General features: G+C 53.3%; 1 protein-coding gene across 1 annotated transcript in view; it reads right to left on the bottom strand.

The window, feature by feature from the left end:
• The window catches only part of SUSD4 (sushi domain containing 4), a 29,336-nt gene extending 13,455 nt beyond the window's left edge, over positions 1-15,881 (bottom strand). The window contains exons 1-5 of the mRNA XM_054713162.1: positions 15,843-15,881; positions 10,813-10,987; positions 10,487-10,699; positions 4,885-5,058; positions 1,101-1,289 (exon numbers count right to left, since the gene is read on the bottom strand). Coding sequence (XP_054569137.1) covers positions 1,101-1,289; positions 4,885-5,058; positions 10,487-10,699; positions 10,813-10,987; positions 15,843-15,881 — 790 coding nt within the window. The remainder of the gene's footprint in view (positions 1-1,100; positions 1,290-4,884; positions 5,059-10,486; positions 10,700-10,812; positions 10,988-15,842) is intronic.
• Positions 15,882-26,871: the final 10,990 nt, after the last annotated feature.

The following is a 26,871-nucleotide window of genomic DNA, read 5'->3' as shown; positions in this document are numbered from 1 at the left end:
ATGAGTGAGAGGAGGGGGGAGTGGGGGCTCCCCTTACCAGCCCAGGAGAATGGCCCAGGCTGGGCACCCCGTCTCCTTGGAGCACCGGGCCCCTCTCCCCTCCCCCCTCGCCTCCTGGCCAAAATGGCACCAAGGCTCAGCCAGCCCCGCTCCAAGCCTTCTCCAGAGGCCTCCCGCCGAGACACACCCCCTCATCTGACCGCTTCCGCGCAGGGGTGTCCACCGGAGGAAAAACGCTTGTAAGCACGCGCCTGCTGCCACCTCCTCTTGTTTTGTTTCCCCAGAAAGGCTGCAGAAAGGCTCTGCAGGGCCTCTCGGCTGGAGGCTTCCTCTCATTTGTTGCTTTCCCCATGCAGACCCCCCTCTCCCCTCACCCCCCCCCCTCCCGCCTACTGTATTCAACAGACGCCAAGAAACAAATGGGTGTTTGTTCTCTTCCATCATAATTCCAAAACCCGAATGAAAGCGAGGGCTGAGCCAGAATGGCCGGCTTGCCTGGCGGAAGTAGTTAGGGTTCTACACCCACATACTCCGGCCTGCCTGAGCCCGCCCCCCCTCCCCCCCCCCCCCCCGCAGGACCTCACACAACTGATCTGTGATTATCGAGCTGCAAAGTCACATCTATTGAACAAGCCCGGGAGGAGCGAGCGCTCCGTCCCAGGCTCCTGCGTGGGTGGGCTTTGCCGTGACAGGACTTCCCGCAAAGCCACAGAATGCATGGGGACAGGAAGGCACCCTGACACCTTCATAAAACGAGGGGTGAGATTAATGGCGCCCCAGACAATCTGTCTCCACCGGGTGCAGAGAAAATTAATTTCTGAAGACGTTTCGTGTAGCTTCGCAATACGCTGCAGTTGAACGGCGGATGCTGGGAACTTTTCTCTCTTGTCCCTTAAGCTTAAGGATGGGGGTCGGGGGGGAAGCGGGTGTGATGTCTGGTTGTAAGTACGGCTTGCTGCCTCGGCTCAGGATGGAGGCCAGCGGGGGGTCTTCCGTGAACAGTTAGGGCCGGCCATCCTGCTCGGCTCTGCACCTCCCATGGAGACATCCGCTCTAATCACCCCCCCCCATGCACCTCCAGAAAGGGTCAGAGGTGTTACCTTCCAGAGCAAGGCACCGGGGTGGGCTGGACGACCAGATAAGGTTGTGCAAGCACTCGAGATACTCCGACCCCTCGAGCTTGAAGCCGGGGAAGCAGCGGTAGGCGATGACCGTTCCCACCGGGAAGGAGGTCTGGAACTCGGAGATGTTCACGTAGCCGTTGGAAGAGGCCGGCGGCCTCAGGCAGCCTGGGGAGAGGCAGAGGGGGAGGGGGACATTTGTACGCCCGAGATCATCCCAGCTCTCGGACTCCCCCCGCTCTAAACGTGGCCTCTGAGCCATGATCACCTTGGTCCTAAAAGTTCATATTCCTGCTCAGTTGGCGTGGCTCACTGGTTGAGCGTCGACCTATGAACCAGGAGGTCACGGCTCAATTTCGGTCAAGGGCACATGCCCGGGTTGCGGGCTCGATCCCCAGTGCAGGGCGTGCAGGAGGCAGCTGATCAACGATTCTTTCTCCTCATTGATGTTTCCATCTCTCTCTCCCTCTCCCTTCCTCTCTGAAACCAATAAAAATATATATTTTTTTTACAAAGTTCAGACTCCTTATCGACCTGCCTATTCATTCTATTTGTGATGCACAAACTTGATTTTACAGTTGCAAATGGCACTAGAGAATGGGAGGATTGGGGAGCAGTGAGGAGGGAGCTGAGGAGCCAGGTGCCCCCAGCAGGTGATCCCAGCCCTGAATGCACGTGAGAATCACCTGAGAAACCGACTAAACACCCAGGGTTGGTGGACACCCTGGGCACCCCGATCTCTCTGGGTTTTTTGTTTTAATATATATTTTTATTGATTTCAGAGAGGAAGGGAGAGGAAGAGAGACAGAAACATCGATGAGAGAGAATCACTGATCGGCTGCCTCCTGCACGCCCCCTACTGGGGACCGAGCCCGCAACCCGGGCATGTGCCTTGACCGGAATCGAATCCGGGACCCTTCAGTCCGCAGGCCAGCGCTCTAACCACTGAGCCACACCGGCTAGGGCTCGACCTTTTTGAAAGCTCCCCACGTAATCATAACATGCCGTGCCGTCAGGGCTGACAACCACTGGGTGCCACGGAGGAAAAGGACACCCCGCCGTGTCAGCGACAGCGGTGGGGGGTCAGGGAGGTTAGGACACAGACTCTGTCCCGCTGTCGCAGAGCACGGCACAGATGCCTGCGTGGGGAGATGACACTGTTGAAAAGCCCCGTTGTGCTTTATGTGAACTAGGCCAGGCACCCTGTGGGGCAGCGGTTCGTGAACTTGGCAAAGACCCAGACAGGGGGTCTGCGTGGGCACGAGGATTCGCATCCCTGAGGCTTCCCGGCGGGGGCGGCTGGAGGGCGGGACCAAGGTCTGAGAACCCCGCCGTGGTGAGACCCGCACCCTGGAAACCTGCGTGCTCCCCGCGTGGACTGAAGTCCCCGAGGCCACGCTCCTGCTTCTGTAAAACACCAGCTGCCTTTTTTGTCTCGAACCCCGTGCGGCCCCGGGGACTTCCCCGGCCCGGAATCCACTCTGCATGGCATCGCTGTGACCGTGGGACGTCTGACGGCCTCCGCAGCGCCACTGGAGGGTATAATGACCCCGCAGAGCGGCCTCCCTTCCCAGGGAGAACTAATTGTGCGTGAAGTAAATACTGTGTAATGGAAATACCTCGTTCCTTCCCATCACCAGGGACAGACTCCACCAGCTGCCCGAACCCTTCTCCGCAGTGACTGTTGGATAATTTCCACTGAGCATCCAAGAGCCTGCTGTTGGGCAAATGGCTTCGGTCCTCGCCCCAGCGCATGGGGTCGGGGTATCAGGGCAGAACTTAAGGAGGAACTCCCTCTGGGGTGACCCTGCTCTGCTCCATGATGGCACCGCATTGCTCGGTGATCCCGGCAGGCCTCCGCCCACCACCAGCCTACGCTCAGGATGGGCCGGATCTGAGCTGCGTGGGCTCGGCCCTGCCTTCAAGGAATCCCCCGGGCCCGTGGTTGGCGAACTGCGGCTCGCGAGCCACATGCGGCTCTTTGGCCCCTTGAGTGTGGCTCTTCCACAAAAGACCACGGCCTGGGCGAGTCTATGTTGAAGAAGTGGCGTGAGAAGAAGTTTAAGTTTAAAAAATGTGGCTCTCCAAAGAAATGTCAACCGTTGTACTGTTGATATGTGGCTCTGTGGACGAATGAGTTTGCCGACCACTGCCCCAGGCCTTGCACGATCGTGTGTTTTGTTTGTTTGTTTTTTGTTTTCTGAGCTGACCATGTTCATGGCAAAAGTGAAATGTGTGAGGGGAGGTTGGGAATGGGCGGGGGGTGGGGGAAGAATCAGTGAGTGAGAACAAGAAAAGCCAATTCATCCTGGAACAAGTCAATCTACTGGAGCCTCTGGGTACAGCTGACACCAAGACGGAGCCCGGGCCCCCTTCGGGGGAGTGTACAGTGGACCTTGAACAACCTGGGGTGAGGGGCGCTGAGCCGAACGCACCTGAAAATCCACGTATGAGCTTGACTCCTGCAGAAGCTCCGTCGGCCCTCAGTTTATGGGGGGGAGATTGGTTCCGGGACCCCCATGGATACCCAAATCCGAGGATACCCCAACCCGCGGATGTTCGGGGTCCCTCTTACAAAAAGACCTAGACCAGTGGTCGGCAAACTCCTTAGTCCACAGAGCCAAATATCCACAGCACAACGACTGACATTCCTTTGGAGAGCCACATTTTTTAAACTTAAACTTCTTCTAACGCCACTTCTTCAACACAGACTCGCCCAGGCCGTGGTATTTTGTGGAAGAGCCACACTCCAGGGGCCCAAGAGCCGCCTGTGGCTCGCGAGCCGCAGTTTGCCGACCACGGTGCTAGTGACCTTGGTGCGAGTAAGCATTCTCTCCCTCGGCCTCGAACTTGGAATCATGCATTGGACTTCTCGGTCCTTCGGTCCGAGTCACGTGTCGAAAAATAAAAATCAGGATTAACGTGACCTCGAGGGCTTAGTTTCCGAAACAGGGCCCTGCATGTCAGGCCAGGCTCATTGAAACACACACACACACACACACACACACACACACACACACACACACACGGGAGAGGATAAATATTCCCCGTGTCGTCTGGACGGAATTTGAATTTGATTATTTTTCCGTTCCTCATGCATTATACGAAGGGATAGCATTAGTAAGAGAAAGTAACCGCTGTAAACTGGCTTGAAATATCTTCTCACCACCAGCGAAATCAGTATAAATGTTTTGTTACTTCCATTAAGGGCACGGCAGTTCGTCACCGCGTCCACAGCCCAGGTCTGGGCCTCCTAACTCCTCCCTTACTTGCGGTTTCTCAGAAGAGGAGGCATCCAACGGGCTAACGAACTACCTGGTTCCCATTTAAACTTTAAAACTGGTGCACGGCCCGGCCGGTGTGGCCCCGTGGTTGAGCGTCGACCTAGGAACCAGGAGGTCACGGTTCCATTCCAGGTCAAGGGCACGTGCCTGGGTTGCAGGCTCGATCCCTAGTAATGGGCATGCAGGAGGCAGCTGATGAATGATTCTCTCTCATCATCGATGCTTCTCTCTCTCTCTTCTTCTTTGAAATCAATAAAAATATATTTAAAAAACCACAATAACAAACAAACAAACAAAACCTGGTGTACGGAGCTGGAGAGAACCCCAGGAAATGATGGGGGGGAGCGTGCTGACCGAGAGAAAGATACAGCGGGGCCACGTGGGCGGCTCTGCTTTCCTGTCGGTCAGAGAAACGGGCGCACACTCTACACCGCCGCCCGCGAGAAGAGCAGGCGAGAAGGACAGCTTCCGTCTCGTACCTTGACAGATGGGCAGATTGTCCCACGTCCCGTCATCGCGACATAAGGAAGCCAAGTTGTACAGGTCGGGGTACCGGATCTTGAAGCCCTCGTGGCAAGTGATGTTCAGCTTGTCCCCGTGTCTGTAGGTCTTGTTATGGATCTCGGCATCTTCGATGAAAGGGATACGGCAATCTGCGGTCGTGGGAAAAGGACACGTTATTGTTGGATCTTAAAACGGTTGTGGTAGCCCTGGCTGGTTTGGCTCAGTGGATAGAGCACTGGACTGCGGACTGAAGGGTCCCAGGTTCGATTCCAGTCAAGGGCACGTGCTCGGGTTGCGGGCTCGATCCCCGGGAGGGGGCGTGCAGGAGGCAGCCGATCAATGATACTCTCTCATCATTGATGTTTCTGACTCTCTCCCTCTCTGAAATCAATTAAAATATATACATATATTTTTAAAAAAAAAAATAAAAAACAGAATCTCATCTGCGCAGGCTGGGAGGCAGCTCTGCACCTGAGGCCTGGTACCCCAAGGCCCATGATGGGGTTCGGGGAGCTCTTCATTAGCTACAGGACGCTCCCATGCTGACTGGAGAGCCGTGGCCAGCCCCGAACTGCTCCGGACCGGCCTGGGAGAAGATGAATTCCAGCTGCAGCAGGTTTGGAGGGGCGCCCGTGGGGCGGGCCTGCGTTTTTCACACGCAGCCAACCTAACTCTGCGTCGTGTCCGGTGGCGAGCTTGTGAAGGACTGCTTTCTGGGGAACTGTCCCATCAGCGTGGCGCTCACGGTCGCCAGCCATCACCTCGCGGCCTTGATCCATGAGCCGACGGGGACCTCTCCCCGTGCCGATGTGTTTTTCTGCATCTGCCTAATTAATTCTGTGACTGGGGGCAGCTCCGTGCCTCCATGGCCCCTGGGGAGAAAGGGCGCACCCTCCGTGCCCCCGGAACACGGGAGCCGGCACGAGGCAGCTGGTAGAAGCTGCCCTGGTGTGGAGTTCCCCGGCGGCATGGACGTGGGAGCCCTCGGCCGGGGCAGCCGGCTGTCATCCGGCCACGGCGATCGCTGATCATTCCTGTCACGTCTCCGGGCCGCGGCGGCCCCGTGCTGACCTGAACTTACTGCCTCTGGATATTGTTTCTTTTTCCCCTCCCCTTTCGAGTCGTGACCACATTGAAGTGAATGAAATCTTTTCAAGAGCAAAAACCAAACTCACACCGAAGCCACCAGGAGGGAGGGGAGGGAAGCAGGGACTCCTGGGACAAGAGGCGCACATAAGAAATGCTGGGGGCAGGCAGGGGCACCCTCGTGCTCCTTCTTATCTCAGAAGATGGAAAACGAGGAGAGAGAATATGTGCAAATGCTTGCCCTCGTGGGCACAGGCTGCTGTTTCTGATAACTCGTCTGAGGCACCAAGGAAGGACTTTCAGATGATGGAAAATGCACATGAGAAGGAGGGGGTTCTAAATAAGCACGTTTAAAGCATCCATCTGGCCCTGGCCGGTTTGGCTCAATGGACAGAGCATCAGCCTGTGGACTGAAGGGTCCCAGGTTCGATTCTGGCCAAGGGCACATGCCTGGGTTGCAGGCTCGATCCCCAGTAGGGGGCGTGCAGGAGGCAGCCAATTAATGATTCTCTCTGATCATCGATGTTTCTATCTCTCTCTCCCTTCCTCTCTAAAATCAATAAAATATATGTTTAAAAAAATAAAATAATAAAATAAAGCATCCATCTGTTTTGGTGAAGTCTCGGAGCTGGGAGACAACCCACTTTCATACAGGAGTAGCTCTAAAAGATGAGTATGACTCACCGGCTTTTGAAAAATGCCCGCACCACCCACAGATTCTACCGCCACCTTTAGCTCAGGCGTCAAGTAGAACCTTTTCATTAAAAATGTGTAAGGTAATAGCAATCCTTAAACTCACATTGCACCTTTTCTCCCAGGAGGCTCAAAGAAACTTCTTTTTAAAAATAATAAAAATAAAAGATTTTTAATTGATTTTGAGAGAGCGGGGAAGGGAGAGAGAAAAACATCAATGTGAGAGTGAAACATCGATCAACTGCCTCCTGCAGGGATGGAGCCCGCAACCCGGGCATGTGCCCTGACCAGGAATCGAACCCGGGACCTTTCCGTGCACGGGATGATGCCCAACCAACTGAGCCACACCGGCCAGCGCTCAGAGAATTGGAAGACTCCCACGTAGGCCGGCTGCGAGACCTGTGGGCTCGGGCTTCCCCCAAATCCCTTCCGATTGGCTTGGCGCGGACTGACCTGCAGCTGACTTGCAACAAGGAACCCATGGGACCAGCAACCCCAAAATCCAAAACCGCTATCCAGCCAGTATAACGGATGCCCTGGCTGCTGAACGCAGTCTGCGTCCCAGCTGTACCCAGGGATGGTTTAGTAGCGAAAGCTTCCCGTTAATATCGATAATGAAAAGGTTCTGGCTGCTCCTAACACAAACGGATTCGAATTCATTTCCCTTTAGTCGCCTTGGGACACTGGTGTTGTTTTTTGATTTTTAAATACGGCTTCTCTACCTGTGCACGCTGTGGTCTGACTCTCTCTTACGCCGCCCCGGCCCCTGTTGGGGTGTGCAGCTGGGACTCGCCTTTCCACGGTCTGACTGGACGTGTTAAGTGTTTGTAAAGGGCATTCAGGTAGAGTCATCCTTCCTTCACGGCCATCTTTTCTTACGAAAGGACTTAGAGGCCTGGTGCACGAAATCGTGCACAGGTAGGGTCCCTAGGCCTGGCCGGTGATCAGGGCCGATCTGCAGAGTGACCGGTGGGGTGATTGCGGGGGCCGGGGGGGCGCTGGCCAACCTGGGGCCTGCAGGCTGGGGGCAGCTCCTGCATTGAGCGTCTGCCCCCTGGTGGTCAGTGCGCATCATAGCGACCGGTCGTTCCGCCGTTTGGTCGATTTGCATATTAGGCTTTTATTATACAGGATTGCACTTACCCAGGGAAAGTGGCCCCAGGAGACCCAGTTGAGGGGGTTTAGGACGGAAGAGGCCCAGGCAGAAGTTGTCACCGGCCTTTGGTCACTCACTGTACTCACATCGGCAGCCCTGTGCCCACGGGACATAGTTTCAGGCCTTTGCCAACTCCAGGGTCTCCTCTCCCCCTTACTGGCCGCCTCCCCTGCTCCCTGGACCACAAGCACTCCCACCCCTGCGTAGGGACGGGCAGGCTCTGGTCTCGGGGAGGCAGCTCGGAGAAGCAGACACCTCCCTACGCCTCTCTAGGTTGGAGGCTTCGGGTGCCATGAAATTCATCCAGCGCCCGTATTATCCATCCCGTGAGTCCAAACTTCTATGCATCGAGTTTACTGGCAATAAACCAGTTTCGATGGGAATAAAGCGGCCGTGAGAGGAGGCAGATGGCTGAGACACGTGGCAGAGTGAAGTGGAGAATAAAAGAGAGGGAACCTGTGTAAACGAACAGGAAAATGAGTGTCTACTAACCACCCGGCTTTTGCAGAGCACGTTCCTACTAATAAAGCATCGTAGTGCCCACAAACTTAATTTCTTTACATCTGCATCTCAGGCAGAACGGTGATCGCGTGGGAGACTGGAGGGAGTCCAGGGGACAGTGAGGAGACCTGGGGCTGAACACGTCTGTCCCCAGATCGCCGTTCCACTCTGGGAAGGCTCCTGACTTCGCCGGGACTCGGTTTCTCTATCGGCCACACAAAAAATTAAACCAGAATAAGGACTTGGATCGTAGGGTTTCTATACATCCCTTCCACCCTGAACTTCGATGGTGTCATTTACAGTAACACTGTGCTGTTTTATAACTGATGAGAACGGGCTTTTGTGACACAAAGAAGGTTAGACATGACCTTGCGGGGGAGGGAGGGGGTAGATACTGGCTGAGAAGCAGTTCCAGCTCTGCCAGTTACTCATCAGCTGTGTGACCTTGACGAAGTAGGCGAACCTCTCTGAACCTCGTTTGCTAATGAGAGCAATCCGTCTCATCGCGTGGGGGAGACTGTGCCTGTTAGATGAGACGGCGAGCATGAAATTTTACACCGTAATAACCTATAAAAATGAGCTAATTCATTACTGTGATTACTATAACCAACTCGCAAGGATTCATTAGCCTTCTAAGAATGACCCGACAAGGGATACAAATGGATTCAGCAGCCCTTACTATTTCCAGCATTAATTCCGATCAGGGAGGAAAAGCTATGTATAAATCAAGGCGGGGCGGTGGGGGGAGGGATTTTCAGCCTCCTCACTGCTACATGACACCCAGGGCATAGACTTGTGGGTATCCCCGCCCCCCCTATAAACTACGTGGAATAGAGAATGGTCATTAGGACGTTGGCAACGATGATTTTCTCCACCATCGGGGCAACCAAGGCCATCTCTTTACACAGCTCTCTCAAAGGCCAACAAAATCACCATGAATATTAAAAATCAATAGGCCTTCAGACTTAGAAAGACAATGCCTGTTCTCCCAAGCTTTCTAAAAAAATACAACCAGGGCATACCATTTTCTGAATTGTTTAAAGTATTACCAAGAGTAGTACACAGGTCATGCCGTTTTGACCAGAATGCAGGTCCTTTTCTCACTCTGCATAATAAAAGGACTGACCCCACACGGCCACCCCCCACTTACACAGCCCCTAAGCCAGTGGTCGGCAAACTCATTAGTCCACAGAGCCAAATATCAACAGGACAACGATTGAAATTTCTTTTTGAGAGCCACATTTTTTAAACTTAAACTTCTTCGAACACCACTTCTTCAAAATAGACTCGCCCAGACCGTGGTATTTTGTGGAAGAGCCACACTCCAGGGGCCAAAGAGCCGCATGTGGCTCGCGAGCGGCAGTTTGCCGACCACGGCCCTAAGCAAACACTGAAGCTAAGGGCTAAGAGTTAGCTGGTGTGGCTCAGCTGGTTCCCAGCTCCATCCCCAGTAGGGGACGTGCAGGAGGCAACCAATCAATGATTCTCTCTCATCATTGATGTGTCTCTCTCTCCCTCTCCCTTCCACTCTGAAATCAATAAAAAATGTATTTTTTTTAAAAAAAAAGAATATCTTATCATGACCAATAAATTGAGGGGTGGTTGCTAGCATAAACTTTGCCCTTGTCAACCTGTCATTGCTTGTCACAGTTCTTTCCTTAAATGAATCACGTCCAACAGAGCAATTGGCTTAATCCTCCGAATCAGACACTGCCTGTATCATTATATATAGTCTTTGCCCAATATGTCTACTGCGCTTTTTATGGAGTAACATGGCAATGAGCGTGGAGGTGGCAGCCCAGTAATAAACAGCTCTAATGCGCTCTGAGCTTCTCTCCTGCATCGACAACCATGGTGATGAATTGGGTGGTAATTGAGATGGAGAAGGGAGATGATTGCCTCTCACGCCGAGATGAATTTATGTGCCCCGGCCCTCGTCACACACGCGTGCTTTCCCGTCAGCGTGCAGGCCTGGCTCTGAAACGAGGACAGCATCCCCGGGCACGGACCCCTCTGGCACACACAGCCTTGCACCCCTGCAGCCATGGCAACGCAAGCTGGCCACCGCGCAGACACTGACCGTGTGAGAGGTGTCCGTGGGCAGGGGCGGGGGTGGGGGGGGAGTGTAGTGAGCACTTTACCTTCTTGCACACAGACGGATCTGTCGCTCGGGATCCAGCCGAGGGTCCCATTGAGATGCTTCACGCACAGTCTCTTCGGGGAGCCCTTCAGCTTGAACCCGTCCTGGCAGTGATAGCGGGAGACGGAGCCTTCGAAGAAAACCCCTCCGCTGGGCGTCCTGAAGCCATTCTCGGGGACGCCGGGGTCAGCGCACACCTGAAGGTCATCGAACCCTACGTGGACGGAGAGAAGAGAAGGTGTCCGAACACATCCCGGCGCCGAGGGTCTCCCCAGGTAACGGGCAGCTGCTGTGTTCCTCCCGACACCCTGGACCAGCCAACCGCACCAACCGGGGAGCCAGGACTGTCGGCTCTCCGGGGCGCATCCCCCTCTGCTCTCCGCTCCTCGCTTAGAACGGTGCTCGTTAGCGTCTCAGTGCCATGACCGAGGTCGCTCTTCAAGGAGCGAGACGAGGACACGTAAGCCACCAAAGGAACCCGCCTCAACAGCTGGACGAAATGCTGACAGTGGAGCGAGGAGACATTGGCCTTGAAGGCGGGTAAGATCTCTACAGGCAGAACCAGCTGTGTGGAGGGAGGCCTGGCCGGCGTTCTAACGGGAATGGCATGAGCGAGGGCCTGTGCTCAAGACAGCGGCCCAGGTTTGGGGGAGCAGAAAGTGGGCTCCATAGCTCTGCGGGGGTGTGGAAGAGGCGTGCTGGGAATGCCAACCTTCCCCCTGCCCCTGTCTCTCACCCCCGTCTGCCAGGCCTCCATCAAGGTCCTCCTTGGAGGTCTAGGAGGCCTTCCTGAACCCCACACTCCCCCACCCGGCCCCCCAGTGTCCCACCGCTGTGACGTGAACACAGTCCTGCATTGAACTAGCTGGAGAATGACCGCCTCTCACACAGGGCTGGGAGCCCTTTAAGGACAGGTCCTGCGACCTTCCCATCTTGGCATCCAGCATCTCTCACAATACCCTACAGAGGAAGCGCTGCATCCATGTTTGCTGAGTGAATAAACGGAGCTGGAGACCTACTGGGTGATCCCAAGAAGCCAGGCTAAGCGAGGAGGCCAGTGTGGAGCCAGGGGGCAGGCCAGTGGGCCAGGGAGGCCGACAGGTGGGGTGGGGAAGAGGCGATGAGCCTGAGAGGGCATGAGGGTGCTGGGGGGGCAAGGAGGGCACCAGGGTACAAGGTGTTTCAGTTTCAGGTCCCCTTTGTCAACGGACTGGAGGTCGGGGTGAGGGAGACGCCCAGGGAGCTGAGATGAAGGCAGATCCTTGACACAAACACGGCTGTCCTGGGCTGGAGGGGAAGCCAGGCATGGGGAAGGGTCCTCCGTGTGCCTATGACCTGAACGCACTGTCAGAGGGAAGGAAGGCAGCGCACCTTAGTTCTCACACAACCAATGGACGCATCCTCACGGAATAGGTCCCAAAAATAGACACTCCAACCCAGGGCTCACCCCTCTTAGGGTGCTCCTCACCCTGACTGTCCCCGCTGGTCTACTCCGCTGTCTCTCTCACTGGGCTGTGACTCTGGGACGGGGAGCCCAGCTCTTATTCTTCACCTCCTCAGCACCTAGCATGGTGTGTTGTGAGTGTGGACATCCCACAAGCGCTGCTAATAAAAGAGGAATGAATGGATGAATGGAAGAGGGAGGGAGGGAGGGAGAAAGAAGGGAAGAAGGATAAAGAATAGGTGGGTGGATGGAAGAATAGAGGATGGGTGGATGGAAGAATAGAGGATGGGTGGATGGATCAGCGGGTGATGGATAGATAGATGGATGAATAAAGGATAGATGAACAAATGGATGGGTGGATGGAGGATAGGCGGGTGGATGGAGGATAGGCGGGTGGGTGGATGATGGGTGGATGATGGATGGATGGATGGATGGATGGATGGATAGTTGGGTGGGTCGATGATGTATGGATGGATGGAGGAGAGGTGGGTGGATGGATCAGTGGGTGATGGATAGATAGATGGATGAATAAAGGATAGATGAATAAATGGATGGGTGGATGGAGGATAGGCGGGTGGGTGGATGATGGATGGATGGATGGATGGATGGATGGATGGATGGATAGTTGGGTGGGTCGATGATGAATGGATGGATGGAGGAGAGGTGGGTGGGTGGATGATGGATGAATGGATGGTTGGATGGAGGATAGGTGGGTGGGTGGATGATGGATGGATGGATGGATAGTTGGGTGGGTCGATGACGAATGGATGGGTGGAGGAGAGGTGGGTGGGTGGATGAAGCCACACACCATGTGCTCTGCTGGATTCATCAGGCAAACGTCCCCTACCCGCTGCCCTATCGCTTTGAATCGCCCTAAGCCTATGTATTCCAGGGACAAGGGAGGTGTGATATCCCCCCTGGCCCCCTGAGCACAGACACACTCTCTTCCAGCGCCCTCTCACCTTCTCTTCTCTTCTCTTCACCTGAATGGACGACACTCTACATTTTTACAATCTCTTCCAATCCACATCCCCAGACACCCCAGCCCTCCTCCTCCCTCTCCAGTGTAGGGCCAGAGGTGGGTGTATGCCAGGGATTCAGCTGAGACAACTGTCCCCTCCCCACCTCCAGCCCCAACACGTGCTTTTTGACCAGTCACAGCCTGCTAACAAATGAGCCATGCTGACTGCTGGGTCCTGGGCACAGACCCTTACCCCCCTGGGCCACACAACTGTTCTCTCTCAGAGAAGAACAGGTAAGTCAAGGGGGAGATGAAGATCCGGCCCCGGATCTATCAGGAAAATGACCCCTGCCCTCATAAATAAATAAATGATGACGATCGGGATGTGAGAACAGCAGAGCTTCCTCACGAATCCAGTTCGTGCTCTTCCTTTACACGTCCCTTCCCCTTTAAAAGGGCATCCCCGCCCAGTCTCTGCTGTCACGTAACCATAGTTACCCTCTGACTCTGCGTCCCTGCCCGGGCCTGTGCTGACGATCAGGATGCCGCTGGCCGTGGGGTCTAGCCGTTGGCGAAGAGGGGCATGAGAACAAGCAGTGAAAAGAAAGCAACTGGAAGGTGGGGCGGCAAAAGAAGAAAAATATTCTTCATTTTGGACAACTAATCCCATCGAGCAAGATGGTAATTTTCCAGGGCTTGAAAGAGCTGCAATTCCACTTTTCAAACTGCCCCCGAGCGGATCGGGTCCCAGCCGGGGCCATTTTTTTCAATGAGAGCTGTTCTCTTGGTGTCTTTCCATAATGCTGATGAGCAGCCCCATCAGATAACATGTCCGCTACGGAGGCGGGCTGGCCTCGGGGTGGGGAAGAGGAGTGGAAAGTAACGTGCATGCTACCTACTGAACAATCTTTTCTTTTTTTTTTTTTTTAGATATATTTCTTTATTGATTTCGGAGAGGAAGGGAGGAGAGAGAGATAGAAACATCAATGATGAGAGAGAATCACTGATCAGCTGCCTCCTGCACGCCCCCTCCTGGGAATCGAGCCCGCAACCCAGGCATGTGCCCTTGGCCGGAATCGAACCTGGGACCCTTCAGTCCGCAGGCTGACGCTCTACCCACTGAGCCAAGCCGGCTAGGGCCCATTGAACCATCTTATCCTAGGATCCTGCAGTCTTGAAACCCCGACCCATCTCCCTCCCATTCTTCAAATTCTGTGGCTGCTTTGGGTCCAAGTAGCCACAGCTTGGAGAAGGGAAAGATGTTCATGGACTGATTTCCAACACGTATGTTTTGGGGGTCAGATGGAGGACGGGACATTCCATTTTACTTTATTTTTTTTAATATATTTTATTGATTTTTTTACAGAGAGGAAGGGAGAGGGACAGAGAGCTAGAAACATCGATGAGAGAGGAACATCGATCAGCTGCCTCCTCCACACCCCCTACTGGGGATGTGCCCGCAACCAAGGTACATGCCCCTGACCGGAATCGAACCTGGGATCCTTTCAGTCCGCAGGCCGACGTTCTATCCACTGAGCCACAACGGTTTCGGCCAGGTTATTCCTTTTCAATCAGTTCCCTAAAGAACCAAAAAATACAACTTCCTAGAGAGGCAATCTCTCCCAATTTCCTAGAGCCTCCGTCATCTCCAAAAAGATTCAAGCTCTTTTCCCCCCCGAATTTGCCCCAGAATTAAGTGTCTTTTTGCAAATGACTGTTGACTTGAAGAGTAACAACGGAGTGCCTTGGCCAACAGGTAAGCCGTGAGTTGGTAACATAAACCCCCCGAGAACTGAACTCTGACTTCTCTAACTCACGGCCCCAGCTTGGAGGGGGGCTCGAGGGCCAGCAAGCAGGTCCCAGTGCAGGGACAGCTTCTGGTCGGCGTTACCAAGACAGCAGCTGGTTCCTTAGAAACCTCCGCAGTGTCCGCTCTCAGGGCGGCCAGTCAAGCTCCACGGAGCCCCCGATGCAGGCGCGCAAGGCCACGTACCTTCCTGGCCCCAGGGAGGCTCCCCGAAACCCAACAGGAAACCCCAAGAATCTGAGGATTCAGAGAGGAAGAGCTCCGAGCAAAAGAACCAGACGAAGACCAATTTTTCAGGAGAGAACTCAAAAAATCGGACAAAGGAAATCAAAGGTTTCTAAGTGGATTTTGTCTGTGAACTTAGTGCTGGACCATTCAGGGTAGTAACAGTTACATATCTCAGAGGTATCTGGGCCCGGCCGGCGTGGCTCAGTGGTAGAGCATCAACCTATGAACCACGAGGTCACGGTTTGATTCCCGGTCAGGGCACATGCCTGGGTTGCGGGCTCGATCCCAGTGGGAGCGTGCAGGAGGCAGCCAATCAGTGATTCTCTCCCATCCCCGATGTTTCTACCTTCCTCTCACTCTCTCCCTTCCTCTCTGAAATCAATAAAAAAATGTATATTTTTTAAAAAGAGATATCTAGGGGAAGAAAGGGAAGGTGATTACAGTTACCATTTATTAGGCTAAACAGATTTTTCACTACAAAAGCAGTGTCTCTTGGGAAATACAGCCAAGACCGGGCTCATTACTATAGTCATATTTCTGCCACAGCCATAGCGCAATATACTACTTATTACGGCAAATTTATACTAACGAGACGCCACTTGAACCTAGTTTTGTGAAGACACAACGATGAGTTGGGGAATACGGAATTTATCCATGTGGGTTGAGGGCGGCTCGGTATCCTGGATTTCATTCCACAGAGTACACATTGAACACTGCACCGTGATAATATTACACTTACTAGTTACCGCCATAATAGCAACTCTGAAGACGTGGATGGCAATCAAGTTAGGCGACTGTTCCCTAGAAATAGCGAGAGTGTTTGCACGTTTCAAGAACGATCCAGAGATGAACAGAAAGTCTGCTGCGTCTGAGCAAGGGAATGCAGCCAACGGGAGTCTTCACAGCATCATTCAGACCTGATTAACGTGGATGAAGACCACAGATGTGGGCGCCATGGCGTCCCCCCCGTTTGACGCCAGCACTGATGTGTGCTCCCTGGGGACTTAATTCGCTTTGATGACCCCATTATCCCTGCATCCTTCCACTCCGTTTCAGAGCCGATAAGACTGGTAGCGACACTAACTCAGAAAGCGATTTTCCACTCCAGTCTCACGACACTGCTTCATGAAAGCATGGCCCGCAACGTCACGAAATCACTCCAGATGATGACAGCGTGACATGGAGAAACAGAAGAAACCTTTTTGTCTGTTCGAGAGAAAGCGAGGACGGGCAACCATTCGTCACGGAACAAGGACTTCTCCCAGCAACGGGAAGAAGGTGGCTTGGACGTGTCCCCGTGGATAGAAACTTTAGGATTGCCGGGTGACGGCCCTGAGTCAAGGAAGAAGGCAAGGATGACTAAAGGAACGGATTCCCACCTTTTAAATGCGGTTCTTTCCTCAAGCAAATCCTTACGGAGCAAAATGAGGTCGCCCGTCTGGCTGAGCTCGGGGATCCCTGGACAGGTCACTGGATCTGCCAGGGTTTTCGCATCTTATCCCTACACAAGGCAACGGGATGATTTCTCAGCTTCCTTCCACGTTTAAGTCCCAGAACGTCTAGACTCTTTCTGATTAAAAAAAAAAAAAAATGGTAAGAACTCCTTTTTTTACCGCAGCATAGTATTCCATTGTGTAGATGTACCACAGTTTTTTAATCCACTCATCTGCTGATCAGAACGTCAAACCTCAGGGAAGGTAGGGGATGGTGGGGGTAAGGGGGAGAGATCAACCAAAGGACTTGTATGCATGCATATAAGCCTAACCAATGGACACAGACAACAGAGGGGTAGGGGCATGAATGGGAGGGGGGTTGGGGGGTAATGGGGGAATAAGGACACATATGTAATACCTTAATCAATAAAGAAATTAAAAAAAAAATTGGTAACAACCTCCCAAAACACAAACACTGACATGGAAGCAGCCTGGAAGACAATTTGTGGGTGGCTTTAAACAAACAAACAAACAAAAACTCCCAGAAATGGCCATTTGCTGTTTTTAAAAACTCGGATCCCCTTTCTTTTCTGTGAGCAACACTAACGTGTGAGAGCTCTACAGTTCACAGAGCATTTTACGTGCGTGATCTCAGCTCCGCCACAGAACAGCCCCGGAGATCAATAGGACGGGTTGAGAGGACCCCTTCTCACAGTCACGTGATGAGCATCCAACCGCTAATGAACGGTCCCAGCTTTACAGCCACCTCGTGAGAAATCCCGCGAATTCCCTCCCCACGGGGGTTCACTCACAAACTGGACTCCAGATCGTGGGGTGTCACATTCCCAAGTGCCGCTGGACTTCCCCCGGGTTTGGGGACAGGGAGGAAGAGCAAGGTACCATGGGAAGCAGAAGACGGAAAAGGAACCACTGCCGACTTAGGGCAGTGCCGGGCCAGACGACTGTCTCCGGTCACCGCGGAGATGACCTTCCGTCCTCGTAACAGGCAGGCATCAGCGGGCACTTCGTCAAGGAACAAAGAGGTTAGGGCTCTGTTTGTTAATGTTTGTTTCTTTCTTTTAAAGATCATTAGCTCGCCCTAACTGGTGTGGCTCAGTGGATAGAGCGTCGGTCTGCGGACTGAAAGGTCCCAGGTTCGATTCCGGTCAAGGGCATGTACCTTGGTTGCAGGCACATCCCCAGTAGGGGGTGTGCAGGAGGCAGCTGATCGATGTTTCTCTCCCATCGATGTTTCTCTCTCTATCCCTCTCCCTTCCTCTCTGTAAAATCTATAAAAAATATAAAAATAAATAAAAATAAAGGTAATTAGCTCAAGGAAAGCCTCGCGTCCATCCCCTATATATAAAGGCGCCATAAAAAATGTGCTCAGCCCGGCCAGTGTGGCTCAGTGGTTGAGCGTCCACCTCTGAACCAGGAGGTCACAGTTTGATTCCTGGTCAGGATGGCACATGCCCAGGTTGCAGGCTTGATCCCCAGTGGGGGGCGTGCAGGAGGCAGCCGATCCATGATTCTCTCTCATCATGGATGTTTCTCTCTCTCCCTCTCCCTTCCTCTCTGAAATCAATAAAAAAATATATTTTAAAAATTTTTTAAATGTGCTCAGATGTTCCAGTCACCGCCATGTCTGCTCTGTCCCCCTAGGAGTCGGCTGTCTTTGGTCAAAGCCACAATATGGTTCACGCATCAATTATTAGCATTGAATGTTAATGATCACGGGACAATTCCCCACATAAATAGTTATCTACAAAAAATACAAGAAGTGTATTATAGCATAATCCTTTTTTAAAAATACACAAAAAGGAGGCATGTGCATGGAAAAAAAGGAAAAAAAAATCTGCCTAAATTTTAACTGGGTTATTTGGGGTTGAAGGTTGATTTTTATATTCTCCTTTACATATGTCTGTATATTCCAAATTCTCTGCAATGAAACATTTATAATAATAATTAAAAAAAAGAATATTACCCTAGCTGGTTTGGCTCAGTGGATAGAGTGTCAGCCCGTGAACCAAAGGGTCCCGGGTTCGATTCCGGTCAAGGGCACGTACCTTGGTTGCAGGCTCCTCCCCGGCCCAGGCCCTGGTCGAGACTCGTGCAGGAGGCAACCAGTCGATGTGTTTCTCTCACATCGATGTTTCTCTCTGTCTTTCCCTCTCTCTTCACTCTCCCTAAAAATCAATGGAAAAATATCCTCGGGGGAGGATTAACAAATAAAAAAGGAATTTTTTTAAATGTATGCTAATGGCAAAGGTGTGTTAAATTGGGGACGGATGACTGACAGGCTCAAATGTTAAGAACAGAGCAGCGAAGTTCTCTAGCAGTGGTCGGCAAACTCATTCGTCCACAGAGCCAAATATCAACAGTACAACGATTGACATTTCTTTTGAGAGCCACATTTTTTAAACTTAAACTTCTTCTAACGCCACTTCTTCAACATAGACTCGCCCAGGCCGTGGTATTTTGTGGAAGAGCCACACTCAAGGGGCCAAAGAGCCGCATGTGGCTGGAGAGCCGCAGTTTGCCAACCACGGCTCTAGTGAAACGTGGTCCCCGGGGCCAGAGCTGCTGGGATGGGCACTTAAATTCCACAGAGACGCCTGCAAATCACATCACTTCACTCTAGTGGGCCCCTTAATTCATTTCCTTCCAGGGGGAATGGAGCCAACTGGGGGCACCCCACACTCTGACATGTCCCAGGGCTGTTGGAATCCAGCGTGCTGCCCGGGGGGGAGGGGGGGGGCGGGGGTCACAGCCCTCCTTCCCAGAGGGGCGCAGCACCGCAGACCCGGGGTGCCCACGCCCGGCAGGCAGCACGAGAGGAGGAGAGAGCAAAGCCGACAGAAGCCGAGGGGGACACAGCTGTCTGGCGGGGACCGATAATGAACCGTGACTTCCTATCTGGAATCACTTCGTTTCCAAAGCACAGGATTATAAATAGGCCGTCCCCGGAATTCGTTTGTGAGGACACGAGGCTGGATCAAAAACGTTCGGATGAGATGCCACCGGCTCCCAAAACCAATATCCTTCTCTCCCCTCGTAACCTGCGCACCCGCCCCCCCCCCTGCCCCCCGCCACGGAGGACAAAGACGAAAGCCGCAGGTGATGTGGGATGCTCTCCCAGCAGCTTCGCGTCAAAGAGAAACAAATCATAGTCACGAAAGGGCATCGGAAAATGGGCTCTTTTTATGTGCCGGTTGCTACCCTAATTTGCGGTTTAAAATGTGTCTTACAGCCCTGAGCGGTGTGCTCAGTGGTTAGAACACTGGCCCGTGCACCCAAGGGTCTCGGGTTCGATTCCTGGTCAAAGGCTTGTACCTGGGTTGTAGGTTCAATCCCCCGGGACCCGGTTGGGGCATGTGCATGTGTGGGAGACAACCAATTGATGGGTCTCTCTCACATCGATGTATCTCTCTCTCTCCTCTCTCTCTCTCTCACATTGATGTTTCTCTCTCTCTCTCTCCTCCCTCCCTTCCACCTTCTCTAAAAATCAATGAAAAGAATATCCTCAGGTGAGGATTAATAAAAGGCCGCGATACAGTGGTGATGGGGGTAGACTTGGTGAGCAGTCAAATACAGGCATGAGGGCATTTAAGAGGAATGCAAAGAAAAAAAAAATGCAAGCAGAGAACTCGTTTACTCAGGAACAGGCTCGGGTTTTTCTGTCCTTGTTTCTTTTTCTTGCAAAATTTTATAAACTCTCCAAACCCCTAGATTCTAGAACACAGAAGCCGCTGTGTCTTTCTCCCGTCTCCCGCTGCAGCCTGCGCTTATCATTCCTGGCCAGAAAGGAAACCAGGGGAAAGGGCTGAGGGGGGACTGGGGCTTGGGCCGTGTCTCCGCTCTGATCGCCGCAAGAACAGCCTAGAACTTTCTGCTCCAGGAGTCAGCTGCCGGCTAATTTCCTCGCAGCTCGATGCGCTTTTCTAATTTCATCTCCGCGCTATTATTCCAGCGAGAAGCTGCAAGCGATGTCTCCACCTGCCTGGTCCTTTTCATCAGCGGCCCAAAGGGTGCGCGGGAAATCACGTGCTTCCTTGGCGCCGCTAATGGTGCGGTTCCTGAATGCGGTGCTTAACACATTTCCTACCAGCCCCTCCGGAAAGACCATACGCCCCTGGTTACGCGGAGGGGCCCTGGGCTCCTGCAGGCCGGGCCAGCGACACCTTGAGCCGCCTGCCGACGAGGCTGACATCGTTTCCGAGTTGGAGGGGAAGAACAGGAAGCAGCTGCTGTTTACGTTTTTATGGCGCCTCCAGTTTGTCTCATTAGCTGGCAAATGGGAGAGGGCCAGCTCTCCTATCGGTGTCCCTTCTCTCCTGTCTCCCCGGAACAGTGGTTCTCAACCTTCCTAATGCCGCGACCCTTTCATACAGTTCCTCACGCTGTGGTGACCCCCAACCATAACATTATTTTCGTTGCTACTTCATAACTGTCATTTCGCTACTGTTAATGAATCGTAATGTAAATATCTGTGTTTTCCGATGATCTGAGGCTCTACAGCAGCGGTCGACCCACAGATTGAGAACCGCTAGCTGGGTCGCCTAAGGCCATCGGAAAACCCAGATATTTACATTACGATTCATTAACAGTAGCAAAATGACAGTTATGAAGTAGCAACGAAGATAATCTTATGGTTGGGGGTCACCACAACGTGAGGAACTGTGTGAAAGGGTCGCGGCATTAGGAAGGTTGAGAACCACTGCCCCAAAAAGTAAGAAAAAAAACCAAAACCCTCTTTTATTTAAAAGGAACATAAACAAGCTTACTGAAAATAGAAGAATTCCCAAACAATGCTCCATCTGATGAGTTTAGCCGTAAGAAAAACTCGGAGAAGACATGACTTTAACAGACATGTAGAGAGTGACGGGGAGAAAAGTGGAGATGATGGGGGTTTTTCCCGGGTTCTAAGCCAAGACCGTTCATCCGTCAGACACGCCTCATCCAGGGACAGTTTCTTCTAAGCCGCGTCTAACTCGCCCTATGACTTCAGCCACTTCACCACAGAGAACGAAAGAACATGACTTCCTGTCATGCGGTCGGAAGCAGGCTGGTGGCTCCACCGGGCCTGGGGACCTGAACTTGGGGAGCTCCGGATCCTGCTTGCTCTGGGGCCTGGGACACAGGGATCCGCTGTGCGTTTGACAAAAGGCAGACGGGGTTCCAGGCCGGAGCCCAGCCGTGAGCAGTGTTCTCCTTGCCTGGCACCCTCGGGCCGGGGGCCACCGGCAGGACCCTACCCCCTGGCAGCTGTCCCCAGCCTCGAAGATTCAAGAAGGCATTGCGTTTGCACTCACAGGCTCCTGGGTCAAACCGTCTAATCACGGAGAGCGCGTCCGCTGGCTGCAAACGAATCTCCTCGAGGGGCGATGTCTCGTTGGCTCGGGCCCACGGGGAACAGGAAGCAGAGAACAGAGCTCTCCGCAGCTGACTCTAATCTCATTAGCCACAGACGGGGGTCATGTTGTCTGTCAGCAGTAAAACAATTAGCGTTCTCTAAAAAAAAACTTTTTTTAAAAGAAAATTGGCATTTTTTTCCTTGTGCTACTAGACATGATAATCACAGCGTCAAAATATCCAAGTATGTCTATCATCCTATATAATACTAGAGGCCCGGTGCACGAAATTCGTGCATGGAGGGGGGTTGTCCCTCAGCCCAGCCTGTACCCTCTCCAATCTGGGACATCCCTCTCACAATCCAGGACTGCTGGCTCCCAACTGCTTGCGTGCCTGCCTTCCTGATTGCCCCTAACCGCTTCTGCCTGCCAGCCTGATCACCCCCTAACCACTCTGCTGCCAGCCTGTTTGCCCCCAACTTCCCTCCTCTGCCGGCCTGGTCACCCCAAACTGCCCTCTCCTGCAGGGTTGATCACCTCCAACTGCCCTCCCTTGCAGGCTTGGTCCCTCTCAACTGCCCTCCCTTGCAGGCCAGGTGCCTCCCAACTGCCCTCTCCTGCTGGCCATCTTGTGGTGGCCATCCTGTGTCCACATGGGGGCAGGACAGCTGGTTTCCCCTGAAGGGTGTCCCTGATCAGGGTGGGGTACCCTTGGGGCGTGGGTCGGCCTGAGTGAGGGGCCTGTGGTGGTTTGCAGGCAGGCCACGCCCCCTGACAACGCAAGTGGAGGCCCTGGTATCTGGAATTTATTTTCCTTCTACAATTGAAACTTTGTAGCCTGGAGCAGAGCCAAGCCTGGGGCTCCCTCCGAGGCCCACAGGCATTTGTATTGGGGTTATAATTGAAACTTTGTTGCCTTAAGCGGGTGGGCCGGGCCAGGGTGTGTGGAAAGCTTTGCTTCCCCTGTTGCCGGCGACAACCCTGGCCTGCTCTCTCAAGCTCCATTCTGCCGCCATTTGTTTGAATTTGTTTACCTTCTATAATTGAAACTTTGTAGCTTGAGTGGAGGCTTAGGCCTGCAACGGCTGGCAGAAAGCTTGGCTTCCTCTGTTACCTAGGAAACCTTGCTCTCTGTGGCTGTAGCCATCTTGGTTTGGGTTAATTTGCATACTCGCTCTGATTGGATGGTGGGCATGGCTTGTGGGCGTGGCTTGTGGGTGTGTCAGAGGTATGGTCGATTTGCATATTTGTCTATTATTATATAATAAAAGCGTAGTATGCAGATTGTCCCCTTGACCAGGGAGTTGTCTGGGAGTTCGACCAGGGGGCGGGGCCAGCCGGGGAAAGGGAGGCCCCGGCCAGCGGCAGTGGCGGTGGGGGGGGGGGGGGGTAGAAGGGGGGGCAGGGGGAAATACCTGGCCAGCAAGCAGCTGCTAGGGAGCCTACCAGTGCACGCATTTGGTGCACTGGGCCTCTAGTTACCATATATTTGACTCCGCATGTTATACAAAGGGCTCTCAGGTGCACTGTCTCAGTCCTTCCTCCTGGGCCCTTATGGCACAAGGACCCCAGGGCTCTGAGAGGTTACCTAACTTGCTTCTGGTCTCGGGGTAAGTGGCAGCAGATGGGTGGGTGGATGGATGGATGGATGGGCAGATGGATGGATGGATGGGCAGATGGGTGGATGGCAGGATAGACAGATGGGTGGATGATGGATGGATGGATGGATGGATGGATGGGCAGATGGGTGGATGGATGGATGGATGGGCAGATGGGTGGATGGCAGGATAGACAGATGGGTGGACGATGGATGGATGGATGGATGGGCAGATGGGTGGATGGATGGATGGATGGATGGGCAGATGGGTGGATGGCAGGATAGACAGATGGGTGGATGATGGATGGATGGAGTGATGGGCAGATGGGTGGATGGATGGATGGGCAGATGGGTGGATGGATGGATAGATGAATGGACAAATGGGTGGATGGATGGACAGGTGGGTAGATGGCAGGATAGAGAGATGGAAGAGAGAGGAATGGATGGGTGATTAAATGGCAAGATAGATGACTGAGTGACAGATGAATGAAAAAATGGAAGAGAGAAGGGAGACTCTTCCTTACGCATGCTACTACAACTTACTCTCTTTCTGTATTTCTCTGGAAATATTTACTCATCCTCATTCTCACACTCACTTGACTGCTAAGCATCTTCGCCGTGGAGGAAGGTTTGTAACTTCTCTGCTGCCACGGCTCCATTGAAAGCATGCCGGCAGGATGCCGCCAGGAAAACCCGGCAAAGGCCCCAAACCTGAGGGGCTAACCCACACCCCACATGTCACTGCCCTCACTTCATAGTAAAAAAACAAATAAATGTATTCCGTTTGGGAAACTCCCCAGGTCTTCCTTCACAGGCTTTCCAGCTTCTCCTGAAGTATCTTGATTCTTTCCCGAGCCCCTCACTGCCTATTTTCGTTCAATCTAAAGTCTTAAACAGGGAGACTCAGGAAACAACAGAGGAGAAAATAAAGTCCACGGTGAGAGAAATGAAATAGGTTCGTTGACAGCCGGAGGAGGATCTGCCAATAACAACGCCATTTGTCTTCGTTACCGCCTTCCCCTTTCTCTCTCTCTCTCGGCATTGATAGGAATAAAACGGCACGTCCCCAGCCTCCTGCCGCTCCTGGACCGTCAGCACCCCGGGCGATCGGAGCCACGGAGTTCAAGTGCAGTGGAGCCAAATTCAAGTAAACAGATCGGAGACGCGATGGACGGCCGCGTTTAGTCCGTGGCGCTAGTCACCATGGCTGGCGGGTTTTATGTAAAAAAAGGAGAGTCCTGGCGGGGGGGGGGTGGCGGGGGGGGGGGGGAACGGGCCCATGTAGACAGCAGGGGCCTTCTCATCACGGAAATTCATCTGCTAGAAGGAAAAGACGGAAGGACAGCAGAGAGAGGGGAGTGGAATGAGGTCCGCCAACGGGTGATTTGGGATGTTTGTTCCAGTAAGCATGCCTGCACCCACATACAGTTTCGCTGCAGCCTGCCCCCCCTTTTCATAACCGCTAAAGGCAGGACTGACTGACCCACGGCAGGAGAGGGCATTTCTCTATCACAGGCCCACCCAGTCCCACCCAGGCCCTTTCATGGGTCCGCTCAGCGTCACCTATTAAATTCCTTTGCTTCTGCTCCACCCTCAGATTCGTACTATTTTCTCTGATGACATTGGCAATTCTAACTAGAGAGGCAACTGCTGCCCGTGATCAAAAGAATAATAATAGCCGAGACCGGTTTGGCTCAGTGGATAGAGCGTCGGCCTGCGGACTGAAAGGTCCCAGGTTCGATTCCGGTCAAGGGCATGTACCTTGGTTGCGGGCACATCCCCAGTGGGGGGCGTGCAGGAGGCAGCTGGTCCATGTTTCTCTCTCATCGATGTTTCTAACTCTCTATCTCTCGCCCTTCCTCTCTGTAAAAAATCAATAAAATATACTTTTTTTAAAAAAAGAATAATAATAGCCCATCCAGTGCGGCTCGGTGGTTGAGCATCGACCTATGAACCAGGAGGTCCCGGTTCGATTCCCAGTCAGGGCGCATGCCCGAGTTGCGGGCTCGATCCCCAGTAGGGGGCGTGCAGGAGGCAGCCCATCCATGATTCTCTCTCATCATTGATGTTTCTATCTCTCTCTCCCTCTCCCTTCCTCTCTGATACCAATAAAAATATATTTTTTTTAAAAAAAGAGTAATAATGACGACGACTTAGATTTGATTTGCTGGCGCTTTAGAGTTCGCAAGCGGCTTCCAGATTCCAGCGTCGCGGAGAGACCTGCTCCTCAGCCCGTAACCAACGCCCTGGGCCGCTGGGTCCCTAAGGCGAGCTTCCCCCGCTTTCTCTCGATTCCCGTTCCAAGCCGGCTGTGAAACCCTGGGTGCCCACATAGCCTGTTACTTCCAGCAACACACAGCTGGACCGGTGACCCTCCCCCGTGGCTGTGTTGAACACAACGGAAAGGGCCCCCAAAAGGCAAATGCAAGTATGTCCTAAAAACGGCAGTCGCCCCGCACGCACGGTCGACTTAAAAGCCCTTGGCTTCCCTCCAAGGCCTCCGGTACCAGCTACGCGGGCAGAAGCCAGGTTCCTGGGCCTGAGACTTTGCAACAGCCACTGGCCTGCCTCACGCACTGTGCAAGGCCTCCGTTCACATGGCTTTGTGTGACTTTAAAAAATAATAGATGGTTTTATTGAGAAGAATGGAGAGAGAGGAGAGAGGAGAGAGAGAGAAAGAGAGAGAGAGAAACATCAATGTGAGAGCGAAACATTGATTGGCTTGGCTGTCTCCTACACGCCCCCTACTGGGGACCAAGCCCATAACCTGGGAATGTGCCCTGACCGGGAATTGAACCTGCGACCTTTTGGTGCCCAGGATGATGCTCAACTAACGGATGTGGGCTCACCTCGTCTTCCCCAAGAAATCACCCCGCAAACCCACCGGAGGGCAGCAACGCCGTGTCCGCGGTAGACTGGGAAGGACGGTAAAAGTGACAAGGCACCTGCTCATGGGGAAGGCAGGGCCAGTCCTTCCTGAATCCTAACGCGACATTTTGCAATGCCAGGGCCCCAGGCCCCTCACCCGGCTGACTCCCACCTACATCCGGGTTCCTGAAATCCCGGTGGGGCGGCCCTGAGGGCTGCATGGGCCCCTCCCTGCAGGGCGGGCTGGGTCTTGGGGACAAAGGCACCCCACCCGCGTGGCCCTGGTTACAGGGCCCCCTTCTCTCCAGCTTCTGAGTCCTCGCCCGCTGCGTCACGTGCCCATTCCTAAGTAAAGCCGCCGTCAGGGTGGCCTGCCAGGGACACTCTACGCGGCCATAAAATACGGGGGATTCGGTTCATAAAATATTTGGAGGATGCTATTAGGAAGCAGAGCGAGGCCAGCGCACAGCGACTTGTTTTCTACGTGACCGGATGCCCACACACACAGAAACTATCACCGTGTGTGCAGAAATGACATCTCCATTCAGACACGGCACCTGCCCTCCAACGCGCATCCAAGGGATTAAATTACTTGCTCTCTTGCAAAAATTGGGCAGTTACCGCGGCGGGCATCGCTGACAATTATCCGAAGCTCGAGTTCGTTCCCGAACACCCGCCTTCCTAGTTCATTGCACGG

This window comes from Eptesicus fuscus, chromosome 24 (assembly GCF_027574615.1).
Source record: "Eptesicus fuscus isolate TK198812 chromosome 24, DD_ASM_mEF_20220401, whole genome shotgun sequence".
NCBI classification, from domain to species: Eukaryota; Metazoa; Chordata; class Mammalia; order Chiroptera; family Vespertilionidae; genus Eptesicus; species Eptesicus fuscus.
This window is presented reverse-complemented; position numbering and strand designations above follow the sequence as displayed.